We start from the raw sequence: 17,416 nt of genomic DNA on the forward strand, positions 1-17,416 counted from the left end.
TGTGCTGACGGAGACGGAGGAGACGGATCAGCAGAGCAGCAAGCGCAGTAAAAATAAAACTTCTCTGTTCATTTATACAAAATAGGGACACAAGCGTAAGCCTGAGTGATTGTTAAGAGAATTACAGCCCGAGCTGGCAGAGAATCAAAGCTTTAGAAAGGAGTAAAGGGCACAGGGGACAATAAAGTCCACAGAGTAGCAGTAGTGACGCTTGAGAGTCTTGATGGTGGCCTCCTGCTGAGCTAACTCCTCCACACACACGGGCCTCCTCCTGAGATCTGATGGGCTGTCACATTATCAAATGAACTGCCACTCGTGTCCTTACACCCCCACTGGGATCCTCATTATCAGCCATGACTGCCCCCACCTAACCTCCCCATCTCCCTCCTCCTCCTCCTCTAACCTCCGCCCTCAACCTCTCCTCCATCTATGGGGCACCTTCTTAACATCCCAATTATCATCATCTTAGATTCGTGCTCTCAATCCATTTTACCTTTTTTTTCTTATTATTTTTTTCTTGCGCTTTTGCTCATCTGCCTTCTACCTTTTAAAGTCATATCAGACCAAACCTTTTACTCACAACATACCCTGATTATAGCCAAACCTTAGCTCATTTAGCTGTTACTACAATTGCCAAATATCAGCATCCTATTTAATAAGTGAGCTGAGGTTTTGGTTCATACTTTGAGTACAAAACAGAAAGACACAGCAACTGCTTCTGGTCACAAAAGCACTGTAGACCATAACAGAGCCATCGACAACAAAGAAAGACAAAAAACAACCAAACACCTGTCAGAGAAACAAGTTAAATAAAAGACAGAACGGAAGATAAACCTTTAAGAATGGAAGAAAGACGAGAAAAAGAATTCAAGTACCTGCACATTTAGTCCTGGTGACCAGTGGCGGCCCCGGCGGCCCCGTTCCTCCCTCCCCAGGTCTGGACAGCAGGACCTTGATCTCGTACTCCACATCTGGGTCCAGATGCCACAGTTTATAGGTGGGGGAGTCGACCACGTGGGTCTCTGCCCAGTTCCCTGAAGTGGTTCGATACTCCACCTCTTTCAGGATGATCGGCCCGTCACCGATGATGCTGTTGGCGTTGGGTTTGATCCAAAGGTAAGTGGCGCCAACAGCCAGAAGCTCAGGGGGAGCGATGGGGGTGGGGGGAGCTGTGAAATGAGAACATAGGACGTTAGTTTAGTGTTGATTCTAACTTTAATTTCAGAGTATTTTCTACTGAGAAAACACATTCTCCCTGCTGAGTTATGCAATTCAGTCAAAAAGCGGAAAACAAACACATCATGTTCTGTCTGTAACTGTATCCCAACCTGAGCTCATCAGTTATAAAAGAATACATGACAGAGCTGATCTTCCCCCAAAACTATATTAAAGTCACATCAGTGGCGCCTAAGTGTGTAATCCTGCAATAACCCTCCTCTGGGGTGCTCAAAGTCATTTTCAAAAATAAACACAATTTGGAATGCATCATTTCATTGTGTGGTGTTTTATGTACCAGCTGCTTTTCAGGATATTTGCAGACCTCAATTCATTTGCCCAATAAAAATATCCATAATAATAAAAGAGAGTTAAGAATCCAATATTTTCAAGCTGACTGGTCATTTTTTTTTAAATGCCTCACAGTCAATATTGATTTCAGTAATTCTACTCCAATCAGAGACAAAAAATGTACATTGTTTTGTTAAAGTTGAGTAAATATATTCTGAATTGTGTTGTTAACCAACCAGACAATTTTGAATTCATGAAAAAGTAATCTTTTCTGCCCTGAAACTCTCTGGGCATTACCACAGAAGGCCAGTCTTGCATTTCCAATATGGTGGTGACATTTGCAGCAACAAGCTAAAGCAGTCAGTGCAGTGTAACAAAGTGACAGAGCCGCTTTCCAAGTGAGTTATTACAGGAAAAATATGCTGGTTTTCAACCAGCTCACCGCAGTGAGTGCAAATAAAGGGTGTTTGGCTAAACCCCTGTGCTGCTATGCCTGCAGCTCCCAGCTTATTTACCAATGGAGATCTACTGAATGATGCACAAACTCCACCTGCAAGTGGATGAGCAGGGAGCTCCAGACGCTGTAGGTCAGTTGCTGGTTATTTGGATGCACTACTTTTGTCGCAACGACACACAGCTGGTTGAAAACCGGCAACGTTTCCATTTTCCTTCCACGTTTTCTTCCTTCTATCTTCAGACATGTTATGGCACTCAGACCCTGTCGAGGTCAGTCAGTCTTCTGATATTACTATGAAGCATTAAGTTTGTGGGGTTCATGTGGTTGATGAACACATATGGATAAGCTCTCATACTGGGCCTGGTGAGTCCGTGCAGGCTATCTTCATACCAGTAAGTGTTTTAGTTGCGATTGAGTGGGGGACGAAGCTCTGATGCTATGCACTATAGTTTTTACAGGGTAGAAGCAGGCTTTTAATAAGGATGGCTCCAGTGTGTCAGAGAAATTATTTCAGACCCTCCAAAACATCCTGAACTCAAAAATACTGAAAAAGTACTGTGAAGTTCACAGTCTTTTAAAGGTTTCAGAAAGAATTTCCTAAAATGAATAAAACATTCAGAAACAAAACACCAATTTAACGTTACCCAGGCATTAAACCCTCATATATGTATGGAAAATGTAACTGTGAAATGTGTAAGGTGTCAATGTGATCTAGCAATCAAAGCTTATTCAACCATAAAAACCAAAGGCTGAGTAAAACCACAGCCACTATATGGTTACAATGGGATGTAAATGTGAAGCAAAAGGAGACAGTTCAACTTTTGCATTGAAAACAGCCGCCACTAAAAGCTACTTTTCCCAATGCAAATTCTCTACCTGTAGCACTAATCCATCACACTGTTGACATGTTGCTGACAGCTACTTTGCCACTAGACTTTCACATTATGCTACTTTAAAATAATGGCCTCTGTCAAGCCTAAAAGCATAGGATGTTTTATTACTCCCTTCTGTTGTTTTTTATTTTTTCAAAATCAAACTCAGCTCAGACAGCAGCTTCTTTTTAAAATGAGATTTCTAATATCCATATGAATAAGAGAGAACTCCTTTAAATGATAGGCACAATGAAAAATAGAAGAGCTAGAAAGCACATAATGGAAAAAGACATGGTAACTTAAAGGCAACATCAGATCTTATATACAAACTGACAACCTACAGGCCAAATCTGGCCCCTGAACCATTTTTAATTGATTATAAAAATAAATTAATAAATTGTTTTTGTACTTTTAGTATACATGAGGTGCCAGAGTGCATAAAATAGCATAGAAATTGAGTCCAGGAAATGTCCTAAAATCCTACAAACATCTTTAAATCCTAATAATGTCCAAAAATCATAGAGCCATCCTCAAATGCTAGAACTGTCCTAAAATCCTACAAACATGTATGGGGCTGCTGCGACTGGCCCTTAGCCTCCTGTCATTTTTGTAAAAGTGGCCCCCATGCAAAGCAGTTTGAGTATCCCTGGTTTATGGGGTTCAAGTGTTTTCAGCCCCAAATCTACAACTGAATGTTCTTGTTCTCCACTATTTGTGTATGAATGTGTGCGAGAAATCAGGATAATGACATATTATAAAAGTGGTTTATTGACATTTTAGTCAGAAGAAAAACTGAAACTTCTGCAGACAGTAAAATTAAACCATATAAATTTGGATCCACTCTATAACCAATGCTTGCTCTCCGCTGATGCAGGCCAGACGATAAAATATGCCCCGCAGCCCACGCAAGGCTCTCTAAAACTAAACTCTCTGCACAGCGCTGAGAGACAGACTGTAGTGTTCACTAACAAAATGATGTCAAGACACAGCAACCTGACTCACTCACAACACCACACTCAGCTAAAGAGCAACAGGGACAGATGGAAACAATGACAGGGATATTATTTAGAGTTTTTCTGGTGGTCATCAGACTGCCTGTGAGAATCCGATGGTAATTACCATGGACAGCTCCCACATGTCTGAGTCCCAAGATCAGCACCTTGGACAGCGGCTGTGAGGCATTTTATAGCAGAACGATATTAAAAGAGCTGACTGAGCCGTACAGAAAACAAATCAGGATGCTTTCTGGAGCAGACTGACTTCTTGATAATCTTTCACATAACCTAACTCGCAGACTTTGTTGTGGTTTTCTCTCTTTCTCTCTCTCTTTCACTGTTTAAATTGTCTTTTTTTATGATCATTTTGTGTCTCTTAGGGATCATTTAGTCTCCTTGTGGCTGTTTTGTATTTCTTGTAAGTATTCTGTGTCTGGTTGAGGTCATTTTGTGTAAGTGTGTTTTTTGTCATTTTGTGTCTCTTTAATGTCATTTTGTATCTTTTGTGTCAGTTTTGTGCGTCTTTAACGTCATATTGCATCTCTCTAAAGTCATTTTGTGGTGGGTATTTTTTTGGTGTGGGGGGGGTAATTTTGAGTCTCTGTAGTACATTTGTGTCTCTATTAGATGATTTTGTGTCTTTTTGAAGTAATTATGTCATTTTAGTTGCTTTGTGTCCCCTTGTACTTGTATTGCTTCTCTAAAGTTATTTTATGACCTTTTTTGGTCATTTTGTTTTTCTGTAGTCTGTAGTTGTTTTGTAGTTTGTTGTAGTCAGTTTTGTCCCTTTAAGGCCATTTTGTGTATTTTTATAGTCATTTTGTGTTTCTTTGAAGTCATTTGTGTTGTCATTTGTTTATTTTGTGCATTTTTGTGGTTGTTTTGGCCATTTTTATAACAAATATGTGTCTCTTGGCCTCTCCTTTGCATGTGTTTGTGGACGCTTGTTTCTCTTTGTTTTCATTTTGTGTCTTTCCTGATCGTTTTGTGTGTCCTTGTATTCATTTTGTCATTTTGACGCTCAGCACCTTGTCCCAGTGCTGGCATTTGTAGCATGCTGTAAATATGCAGTGCTCCTGTGAAAAAAAGAGAAAACAAAACAGCAGTTGAGGAAATTGCTTGCGGTTGGCTTGTCAATAGCTTGGTATTACAATACCGCAATTACTGCTATGACCATAATTATTGCGACTTTTTGAGAATCAAAAATAGTATCGTGAATCTCAAGTTTATCAATATTTTCTTAAATCCCTAATAGAGCCAAATGCATCAAAATATCTTAACATCTGTGAGATATTTTGATGTAATGCAATATTGATGCAATATTTTGGTGATGGGGAGACATAATTTTAATGCAAGTGTTCAAATTTACATATCAATAAATTGGTTAAATTATTCAGCTGGGGGACAATGATGCTCAAAAAGAAATGAATGTCTGATGGAGCACCAACCATGATAACATGATATGGCACACAGTGTTTGGAAAAATTAACTCCTCACTTCAACCTTTCTTTTTTTTTAAACAACTGCGAATAAAAGAGTCATCTTAAGATTGAAGTCTGGGGTCTCTCGGTATTAATCTTTTCTTTTTTTCTCTGTGGCAGGTGCTTTTTCAGTTGACAGCTACGATATGCTTGCTAAGAATAATGGCCCCTCTCCTCCCGCTGTCTAAAAGCAAAGTCCTGATCTCACTCTGCAAGTTTTTTACTTTCCTCAAGGCCCTATTAGAATATGTATGGTGGCTGCGGGACCGATGAATCAACTGTCAGTCACCGCACACTCATCCATCTCAACTATATGGAGGCTGTGTGAGTGAGTGTGCCTCTGAGTCTGCGTGTGCACTCATGAGTGCAGCAGAGAGTGAAAGACAATAAGCATATGTGCGAGGGAGTGTATTGAACGCATTTGAATGCATATGTGTGCAGTTTTGTTCCCCATCTTAACATTCATGAACTTTTTTTTGTGATGAAGTGCCAACAGATTCCTTCAAAACAAGAGGGAAAATTAAAAGAAATACAGAGAACAAGAAAATAAATTATCCTCATCAACATGAAAGAGAGACAAACAACTTTATCAACAAAGGCTGAAGTTTTTCTTTAAAGTGCTATTTCCTTTCATTTAGTGTGTCACGTTTTCTAAATAGTTTCATGCATTTCTTAAGCAAGCTCATAAAAGAGCTCTTTGCTTCTTTTACAGTGAATTTTTAGGGCTGATTTGCGAGAAGCAGGAAAAGTGGTCCCATCCTGCCAATTTTCTTCACTTGTTTAGAATAAAGGAGGATTTAATAAACATGCAGAAGATGTTTTTTACAAGTAGATGGGTTTCTCAAGAAAGCATTCACACATTTGAAGCACAGAAATATGATTTACAAACCGGTGAGGTGCAACATAAAGTACACACAATAACCTCCGACACCTCCCATGAACAGAAGCCTGTTAACTGCGTTTTACAAGAGCTTTAACTGCAACCCAACTCTTCGTTAACATCATTTATATTCAACAGCTTCTCCTGATGTTACTCTGCAGGAAGAAAGAGCAAGATCATTCAATCACTCCCTTCCTCCGTCTGTTTCCACCCACCATCCCTCCATCCCTCCCTCTGCCAGCTCGTTTGCAGCGGAGAGTTACAGAGGCCACCCAGTGACACACAACCTGGCACCCACGACGACATGGGAAGAAAGCACACACACACACACAAACACACACAAACACACACACACACACACACACACACACACACACACACTTGTTGGTATAAAATAGACTCACATACTTGTAACTATTGTCTGGGTATGCCCACACAGAGTGAGGACTGTGCTTGCATGTACACGTACAGAGAGATTTATATGCTCGCACATGCACACATTTGGAACTGGAGGCTAGCCAAGAAATACACACATAATCACACACACACAAACCTACAATAAGCACACAAACATGTTTTAATGTGCAGGTGCACACAAATATATATATCCATCTGCACATACAAACATACACTCTTCATCACATGGAAACAGTACACAGGCTCTGACTGCTTATCAGCTACAGTTGGCCTTCATACAGTGATGCTAATGAAGCGTAAGAGGAAGGATTAAGGAGGGATGAAGGAGGGGGGGTTACAAGGAAGAGAGAAACCATGGATGATGGAGGAAAGTTTTAGTCAAATGGAGGGAGGAAAGGGTGGAAGACAGAGGAGGAGAAAGAGGTGAGGGAAGCGTAAAGAAAGGATGAACTCTGAAACAACTCTAAGGTGAGGACAAAAGATAAAATGATGGATGAGATGAACGCTGCTGAACACTAAAGACATAAAATTTTGAGCAGCACAACCAGCAACTGGCTAGAGATCCTTTTACTGTTAGTAAACAGTATGATGGTTTTTGGTGGACAATAAATAACAATTCTCCACCAATGTTAGCAAACATTAGCTGCCATTATTTTTTATTTTTTGCTTGTTTTTGACAATGGATACGTCAGGTCTCTCTTCTCTGAAGCATGCTTGCTAGTCACGTTAGTGGTTGTATCAGTGCAGCTGGAGATATCACTGTCAGCAGGACCAAAACGATGGTCATGCAACACTTGGTCCAACAACATAAACTGGATAAGTTACAGAGCATTAGCAAGCTGTCACCAAAACAACCACCACATCCTGTACTGACGGCATGGTCCTTGTCGGAGATGCATCAGGATGGCGTTGTGTTTTATACTACAAAAGATATGTGGTCAAATGTGTCCAAGACCACCTCAGCAAGTGGTTTGAGTGATCAGATCAGGAATGCATCTTGTGGCTGTTTACACCTGTATTGAGGTCTATCCAGCTGTGATCAGATTACCCGAGACGCATGTTGATGCCAGGTCCGATAATAAGTAAAGTAAGAAACTTAAGTAAAATTAGACACTTCCAGGTGTCCTGATGGAGAACATATCAAAGAACCTACTTTCTTTCTTTTTTAAATATCAGGACATGTCTGCATGTATCACACATATTTCACAAACATCTGAAACTCTGCATTATTTTTTGAATATAGTTTGCATTTGCAAAAAGTCAGATATGAATATGAATTACAAGAGATCAGACGTCTGCTAGAGTCGTCCACCCGCAGGACACCGTTTTGTCTCTACAGAAGCCAAACTCACACTGTAGTAAAAAAAAAATTAAAAAAAAAATCCAGGGCTCATGAAGTTTTAAAATGGGATACAGCAGGAGTGCAGCACTGTAACTGTGGGCCAATAAACACTTCTACGTGTGTGTGTGTGTGTGTGTGTGTGTGTGTGTGTGTGTGTGTGTGTGTGTGTGTGTCCAGCAGTCCTGGCTCTATAAAAGGTTTTATCTTGCGTATCCTGGGGCCTTGTTGTAGGAAGACGCATCACACACTCAAAAGCGACCAGTGTTACTACACCCTGAGGGTACAAAGTATATGGATCTACTTCTTTACTGCACTGTATTACAATCCCAGCATGATGTTTGAAGATGGGTCATAATGTGTGTGTGTGTGTGTGTGTGTGTGGCTATCTGTCTGTGTGTCTTGGGAGTATAAATGGAAAAAAAAGGAGAAAAGTATCTTGTGTGTTTTTAAATGTGTGTGTAGAGTACTTTTGGGTGTATGCTTGCATGTATACTGATTTACATAAGAAAACTATGTGTGTTTTTTTTAACAGTTTCAGTTTTATAATGTGGAATATATTTGTCTCTGCATTCTTGTGTATATCTGGTCATTATGCAAGGTTAAACTTAGTGTGTAAGTGTGTTTTTGTGGGTGTGTGTGTGGGCGCTAGTTTAATCTTGTGTGCATCTGTGTGCATGAATTATTTTGCGAGTTAGTCTGGCAAAATTCAAGGAAATTATCAATTTGAATGACAGGTTAGAAGCCAGTGCAATAAAGATAAAAAAAGAAGAACGCATTTTGTTCTCAAAATGGACTGCTTTGCAACAGAACAATTTCTGATGCGCTGAGTGCAAAATTGGTGGCCACAATCACATGTGCCTCTCCTCTGCTGTTGTGATGAAAGTACAGCAGATTTACAGAGACAGAGGCTACATTCCCATCTAACAGTTGAGTGAATTCTGGATAAAAGTTTGAAATGTCACATCAGAAAAAAACTGTCTGCGCTTCCCTCAGCTGGGAAAATCAAAACTCATTCAGAGGGAACATATTACATGCCCAAAATTATAATCATCAGCAAGAAAGGGCCGACATTTAACACAACAGTGTTTGTTAGCAACACATATTACATATGAACAACATTTAGCAATCAAATGCAGCACAGATGAGAATATAAGAGATATAAGTACAACAAGGGCTGTGTACTGTAGATAAAATACCAAATGGAAAGTCCTTATGTATGCCAGTCAGGAAAGGTCAAATGATATAATCATACATTATGCAGCAGGGACCAGTAATTGGTACGGTAAACACAATCTAACCTAAGAGTGGAGGAAGCTTTGTATTTACAAATGGCATCAAAATCATCCAGACCCGAGAACTCAGTCCAGTCAAGTTTGTTTTGTTGATTTTTTTTCAATTGTAGTGGACTAGAAATAAATAAACAACAAAGCCAAACATTACCAATTGATCCAGATATATGTGACAAAAAGTTCATTTTTATTTTTTTTACATTATGTGTTTTTAAGATTATATTTGGGGCTTTTTGCCTTTATCTGATGGGGCATCTTAAGTGTGAAAAGGGGGAAAGAGAGGGGATGACATGCAGCAAAGGGCCCTGACACATTTAAGGTAGTCAAATACTATATTGTCTATAAGAAGAAATAGCAAGAAATGAAAAAACTGTCAAGCATTTACCAATTTTTGCTGGCCAAAAACAAACAGCAAAACATTTTAATTTGCTTCAAGCTATATTTGACAATCAATTGATGATGTAGAATAGTTACAGAGTAAAAAAAAAAGACACGGCCCAAATTATATCCCCGTGGCATACTGTAAGCTTCAACAATTCTTCTTTTTAAATTAATTTTTCATTAGATTTTGGCCATTTTATGGTTATTTGATGGCAGACAATAGTGGGATAGCAGATATACTATTACGGAGCTCAATATTGACACATCGTCAATAAGAAACTAAAATAAGAAGCAACACAAATGGCAATAATGCTCTATCATAAGACTTAACCTGTTAACTCCTCAACTGCAAGTTGCACACATGAAGGCACATTGTTGAGAAACTCAAGCACTTCGATCATTTAATTCTTTATGAATTTGTGCAGTTGCATGTATGCAGTAACAACTCTCCGTAGTGTTGGTTATTACTTTAGCACTTTGCAGTAGGAGGCTGCCTGAATGCTGTGACGAGGACGACTCACCATCCAGTCTGTTTTTGTGTTTCAGCAATTTACACATTTGGCTAATGCCATCTTAAATAAAAGGTTGGCAGCCATCCTGAGAGCTCCTCCTCATTTCGTAATGAGAGCTCAGAGGGCTCAAATTCTGTGACAACAGAATCGCAGACGAAATTGGGGAAAGAACATTGTCCCTAAATATCACAACGGAAACTTCTGTTACTTGCAGTTTGGCTATCTAGCTAAGGTTGGTAACATTAGCTTGTGATAACTGAAAGAATAGAGGGTGAATATTTAACTGTTGAAATCAACAGATATTTCTTTTATGTTTCCAACCCACAGGCTGTACTACATAAAGGATGTAGCTCCTGTGACACCACCCACTGGTTTATGGACTCATGTTTTTAATCCTTGAGTTCGGCATTCCAACCATGGCCATTTTTTTTTTTTTTTTGGAGCAAGAAGTGACCATAATGGGATGAGAGTCTGACTGCAAAACAGTGGCGGGAACCCTGCCCTACAGGCCACCAGGGTACACCCACCATCAGGATTTCTGACTGAGCTGCCTCTACCCTGACAAAAACTGATCTCTGTCTCTGGAAGCAGTTACACGAATCCTTTCCTTTCCAAAAATGTAAAACCAAAAAACTAGATGATGCAGCACTGTAGGGAGGGAGATAAAGAACAGAGAAGTTCAAATTGTTTTTGAAAAAAAAAAAGGGAGGTAGTGAGGTGGGCTTTCAAGATAGATGCCCGAACAAAACTTAAAGGGGGAGAAAGGAAGCACAGTCGGCAGTGGCTGTTATCAGGTCCTCCAATCTAAATGGTTCTCACTTCATTTCACTGTCTGCTTCTCCTGACAGTCAGTGTAACACACACACACACACACACACACACACACACACACACACACACAGAGTCAGGCTTTTAGAGGTTAAAAATAAATAAATAAATAAATAAAGAAGGGGGAGAAAGGGCAAAGATTTAGGAATAACAGGTGTGTTGTTGGTAATATTAGTTTTTTTATCACTTCTTCTCTGCTGGCAGTTTATAAAATGCCTTATAGCGTAAGTGGGTTTGTGAGTGTGTATTCTCCGTGTGTGTTGATGGCAAATCCAAAAGTGCTATCAAATCTCTCTGAACTCCACCGTGTTCTCGGAGAGAAAAATTCAAAGATAGAGAAAGTGAAAAGTGTGTGTGTATCTGTGTGTGTGTGTGTAAGAGAGAGTGATAGAGAGACAGATAGAGGCGGACTCAGCCCACCAGAGAGGAGAGAAAAGATATCACCCAGGTGGCGGAAAAGATGGAAAAATCAGTTGCACTGAAAATGACAATCGCTCTACCAAAATCTGTTTTCTCCTGTTTCAACAGCAGGGAGAGAGAGTAATGATCATTAGGATGATAAGATAGAGGAGGGGTGTCTCTTGTTATGCCCCCCCACCCCTCTGCCTTCTCCTCACTATGGTTTAAATTAGGGATGTCAACAGTTCATTCAACGGTTAACCTCTGAGAACATTTTTGACTTGTTATGATTGTGGGTCTTCAGGTTAATTTTGGGATTTTCAGTTTACTGCTCTCCCCACCACCAGGGTCTGGTGAGAGCTAGCTAGTGATGCATACATCAGCATTGCAATGGAGACTGTGCCTGCCCTCTTTTCTCCTCCCAGGTCACACCAGTAATTAAGCAGCTTAGTTTTGAGCTGCAAACCTAAACCCCCATTAAGTGCGCCAGGCTCTGACGCAAATTTACATAGTGGCCAAAAATGGAATTACACCATGTAATGGTCCACTGACCAGGGAAGACTTTTTCTCATTGACTTTTTATTGGAAAAGACAGGTCTGTAAATGGATTATTATTATTATTGGTGGATTATTATTTGTGAGCATCAAAACCCCAGCAAAATGACTCATTTCAAAATCTAGGTTTAATCCTCTCAGTTCGATAACATTTGGAAAGTCTAAAAGGTTGTGGCTTTTAGGCAACATGTCAAAGTATCCTTGGGCAAGATACTGAACCCCTGAATTGCTCCCGATGCCGCGTCATCGGAGTGTGAGTGTGTGTGAATGATTACTGAATCAGCAGGTGGCACCTTGTACAGTAGCCTCGGCCCCAGTGTGTAAATGTGAATGTGACAGTGTAGTGTGAAAGCGCTTTGAGTGGTCAATTAGACTGGAAAAGCGCTATAAAAGTACAGTCCATTTACCATTTAAAATTGCTGCAAGATTAAAGGTTTTTAGACCAACATTTAAGCTAGCAAAGTGCTAAACCCGAAGTCGGTCACTCCACCAGCAGAAGTTACCCTTTTGGGCACACTCTGCCTAGGAGGAGACCAAAGCGTGGCCGCAGTGTTTCAGCAGCATGGCTCCCCACTACTGGGACGCCGTTAACAGGGTTAACCACGAATGAGTGCTACTGCTAACTAGCACTCACCTGGCAGTGGGCACTGTGATCACACGTGTTAACGCAGGTAGATGGCTGTCTGTCAGCAAAGCCAGCCAAAAAATAAAATAAAAGGCAAGAAATTTACATCACAAAACAAAAATTTTCACTGCCCTTAAACGGAGGGCGCTTTGAAACGCAGTGCTAAAGCTCACACTTGGTCAATAAAGCACTAGACTAAACAGAAAGGCCTCTTGTATTTTCATTTTGCATTATTTTTTCCAAAACATTCACCAGTTTGTTACCAGTAAATGGATGTCGTGCTATATCAAAAGCAAAATTAATCAAAACTGACATTCATAGTTTTAATTAAACCTTCAATATTATTTGCTTTAAACCTTTCTGGGTTGAAAGAGAACTTTGACCCAAAGAAAATTAGTTTGTGTAATTGGTTTTAGATCAATTTCATTGTTTCTCCTAGAGGATAATACAGTTTTTTTTGCAACGTGGGTGTATTTTTATAGTTCTTGTTGTTGGTCATGATAACAATGATAATGTTAGTTTCTCAAAACCTGTGTATTTGTCAAGTTTATTGACATGCTGGACTCTCTTTCAGCAATATCGTCAATTTCCCAGATCCCGGCTATTAAATTAATGAGTACAATCTTTACAATCTAATAGGAACTAATTGTAATAAACAGGAACTGTCTTTTGACCAAAGTCAGACAAAGTCAAGAATGCCTCATTTGCAGCTTGAAAGTATCTGTTTTAATTTTCTCTGATTATGTTTGTTTTTTATTATCACAAAGATAATCTATTCCAATTTTCCTTCAGCTGGACAGAATTAATTAGCATGCTTTTGTTTGAAACATATCCAAAGTTGGACACAGCCTCAGTTTTCCTCCTCTCCTTCTAAATATTCACTAATTAATTTTCTCTTTCTTCCCTTAATCGTTCTGTATGTTGCCTTCTTATCAGTAACACATTCCAGGTCTATTTCGCAGCTCCTTGAATTCAGCAGTTCATCTCACAGAGAGCTGATAAGCTAGCACACACACACACACACACACACACACACACACACACACACACACACACGCACGCACACGCACGCACACACACACACACACACACACACACACACACACACAGATCCGGCTCTGATATGATCAGCCCAGCTCATCAAGTGTTAATGATAACCACCACATGCCCTGAGTTTGAGTGGAACAAATTTATATTGGATACGTTTTATTGCAAATTGCTGTGTGTCTGTTTTGCAGATATGAAAAATAAGAAAAAAAAATCAGTCCCCAAAGTTCATCACTCAATATTTTTAGTTTAATGTAGCGAGGGTGTAAAGTGTTGTCATTTATTCAACCAATGACTTGCATTACCAACTATGTTTTTGAAACAGGGACCATAATTATGTAAATTATAGTGCTATTTTGTGAGAGCTGGTGTCACTCCTAACCTCTAATTTGAGGGAAAAACACAGCAAAGATACTAAATCATTTTCCATGTCTCCTAAAAATCAACAGAGGTTCCCTGACTGCAGAGCTGAAATATCCAGACTGTCTGTTCATGTGGACATAAACCAGACATATAATTAGAAAATGCAATAGTTTTCAATGATAGTACAATCATAGACTGCATAAATGATGGACATCACTACTGTGACATCATCCATTGGTTTATTAACCTGCCACTTTAAAGTTTTGAGTTAGCATTTCAGCCGTTGCCATCTTGCTTTTTGGAGCCAAAAGTGACCATATTTGACAAACAAGCTGGCGTTGTGGAGGAGAAGCTCCACTATTAAATATGCATAACTGTAAGCCTGAGTAAAATGTAAAAGGCTGAGTTATTAAAAAAAAACAAAAAAAAACATTTTGTTGTACCAGGCTGTTAAAAATGTTAATAATCAGCCCGTTCTTATTCCAAAGTCATCAAATACCACCGCTTTTGCAGTGCTTGTGGCGTAACATCTCGTCACCAAAAGCCACCTTTCGCTTCCATATGATACGCTGCTGGACGGGGTCAGCTGAGGACACAGCCAGACAGAACCATAGTGGTGTTATTCTATGTTGCTGGATGGCCGGATGGCACCTGCCATGGCAGCATGACACTGACAATCGTTTTCAGTTTAAAGCGCAGTTGGACAGAACCTGTCACGACTGCATGATACGCCTCTTGACAGCGTCAGGTTGAAACGCTGCCAGTAAGGACGTCAAACACACAAAGGTCCCTAAGGCTCAGGCTCAGGCTTTCATGCGAGAGTCTGATTTTCGCTTCCCATTTTAATGTAATGGGTTTTTTTCAACAGCTTACCACGTGCCCTTTTCCCGAAACTGTGCCAGCATCGGCTTTTGTTAATGTTTTGACGTTGGCCTTCATGTGTTTTGTTGTCAACATAACTACGAGCAGCATCATTCCACCATGTGCATCATTTGTTGATATCACGGTAGCGCCATCCCTGAGTGTAAATAGCAGATGCAGAAGTACACATAGAGCATAATATATGGACGTGGAAGTCCCCTGCAAAGCGGCAACATGCGACAACTTGCTGCAAAGTTGGGCATTTTAACATGGGTGTCGACGGGGATTTACTCTGTCCCAAGTGGCCAGTATAAAAACTGCAGTTTTAGGGTTCATTTTCCAACCTCTAAGGATGCCGCCATGTTAAAATATCAATTTCAGAAGTCTGAATGAGGAGATCAAGCTGTGTTATGCTTTTGGATATTCTGAAATATTTTTAAGCATCCCAATTTTGATTCGGCTTGTGAAACTTTTTATTATAAAGAGGATTAGTGTGTGAATACTCTCCACCTAACACACTTGTGACCTGAGAGCCCGGACCTGTGTGCTGCAAATTAAACATGACGATGCTTCTGTGCCACCCTCATAAATGCGCTCTACCTGAGGGGAACAGAGCTGAGTCACCTGTCCACTCAGTACACAAGTAACCTGCTGACTTCTCCTCGAAGGAGGTAAAGTTCTATAGACAACGTGCACAGTTCATGTGGCACAAATGATAACTTGTGCTCCAGCCAATCTCTTTTAATTATTGTTTCTCGTCACATCAACCCTCCTCTCTGTGTGGTCGGAGCCCCGACCTAATCTATCCAAATGACACTTTTCTTTCTTTCCTTCTTTCTTTCTTTCTTTCATTACTCCATCCTTCTACCCTTTCTTCTGTGCAATCTCTCAGCGTTATTTACCAGCTCAGAACTGCTACTGACTTTTATATAAACACATTTCTCAAAATCCTGGGGATTGAGTGTTTTGGTATGCTTTGTGTGTGTGTGTGTGTGTGTGTGTGTGTGTGTGCACTCGCGCATATATATAACAGGGAACATACTCATCGTTACACAGTCACCAACAGGAACGCAAAACTAACAGGGACATTTTTAAGTCCCACTTGGACATGCTCTAAATCATCATAAAATCATGTGTTATGGCCTCTGGTGAAATTTTTCAGATTTTGCCAAGAGGGGACCAAAGTGTGTGAGTGTTTATATCCATATTCAGACTCTCCCTCCTGGTTGGAGCTGGTATTTGAACGACCCATTCACACACGTCGCTTGCTCCTCTCCCCAGCAGCCTTTCAGACTGCAGATGGGCCGTTAAACAGGCTTTAGTAATGTTAATGTGGGTGACATGAAGGCCACAGAATGTAATGTATCAAATATGATACAAATAGCATGATAGGGTTAATAAAGACACCAGTCTCCTGAAAAGTGATTTGTTATTAGTCTTTGCATTAAAATTCAAGGCTTGGCTTTAGGTGATTTCATAAGTTTTAAGCTCTATACTGTATTAAAATAAAGGGCTACCCAGAAGGCAGGAGAGAAATCAGTATTTTAGAGCCTTAAAAAAAGCAAGAAAACTATAATCCAAGCAGAATAAACCTTTACATAAAATGATCAGCAGTAAGATTTTTTCTTTTTAGGTTTAATTATGTAAAATGATGTAACATCAGACCTTGACTAGACCTTTAAAGTTGTTCAGTCCCTGACGATACTGACCTGACCAGTTTTCACGAGCACTGAATGTCAATCAGTTTTTCAATATACTTCAATATACACTCTCAGTCTGTACGCATAGAAATGTAATTTGTTTGTGGGTGCACATTATAGAAAACATGTGTCCAAACATAGGATAATGCAACATGGAGTCCACTGTTGGCTGGTACATAATGACAATTAGTTCCCTCTTGGATAGCATGGGTATTCACACTCCACCATGTAAAGAATAAATAAAATGGGAGATAGATAAGACTTACACAAAAGAATCTCACCTAAATAATTCAAAATTATTCTCAACTATGATTACAATGACTGCCAGTTATTATAATTATAACTAATATTTTATAACAAACTATAAAGGCTCAGTTTTAGTGGATGGCTTAACCATCTAGCTTGACACTGTTTTACAATACTGACTTCCCCAGAGGGCAAGGAAATATTTTTAAATCTAAAGAAAGGAGAAATAACAATAACAACAATAATAATAATAATAATAATAAGGGTAGGAAGAAAATGTGGAGAAAATACCAGCAAGATCTTTACTAATTTTAATGAATTGCTTAAATTAGTTTATTATCAGAATTTAACTTAACCTTGAGATTAGCTCAATCCTCCAAAACTCCCTTTGAGTTTTTAGATGCACTAGAAGCACTAGATTTCTGTCAATCTTACAATGTACATATGTTTTTTCTCTATAATCACAGGAATGCATTTTATTTGCTGATCTACTCTACAGGCAAAGAGGTCCCACACACTTGTGTAGTATAAAGCAACAGGGGGTCCACAGTTGGCTGGTACATAATGACACAAGTTACTTGTAAATATATCTAAACTAAATCATGTAATTTTTTTTTGCTTCTAAAAGGATCTGTAAGTATATGTATTTTGTAACTGAAT

General features: G+C 39.5%; 1 protein-coding gene across 13 annotated transcripts in view; it reads right to left on the reverse strand.

The window, feature by feature from the left end:
- Positions 1–17,416, reverse strand: part of ptprt (protein tyrosine phosphatase receptor type T) — a 475,570-nt gene that overhangs the window by 324,125 nt on the left and 134,029 nt on the right. For all 13 annotated transcript variants that reach the window (XM_088070228.1, XM_088070218.1, XM_088070225.1 and 10 more), the window contains exon 8: positions 876–1,169. In XM_088070228.1, the coding sequence (XP_087926354.1) occupies positions 876–1,169 (294 nt within the window). The remainder of the gene's footprint in view (positions 1–875; positions 1,170–17,416) is intronic.

This window comes from Plectropomus leopardus, chromosome 2 (genome assembly GCF_026936395.1).
Source record: "Plectropomus leopardus strain MGB_pleo_1.0 chromosome 2, ASM2693639v1, whole genome shotgun sequence".
NCBI lineage: Eukaryota > Metazoa > Chordata > Actinopteri > Perciformes > Serranidae > Plectropomus > Plectropomus leopardus.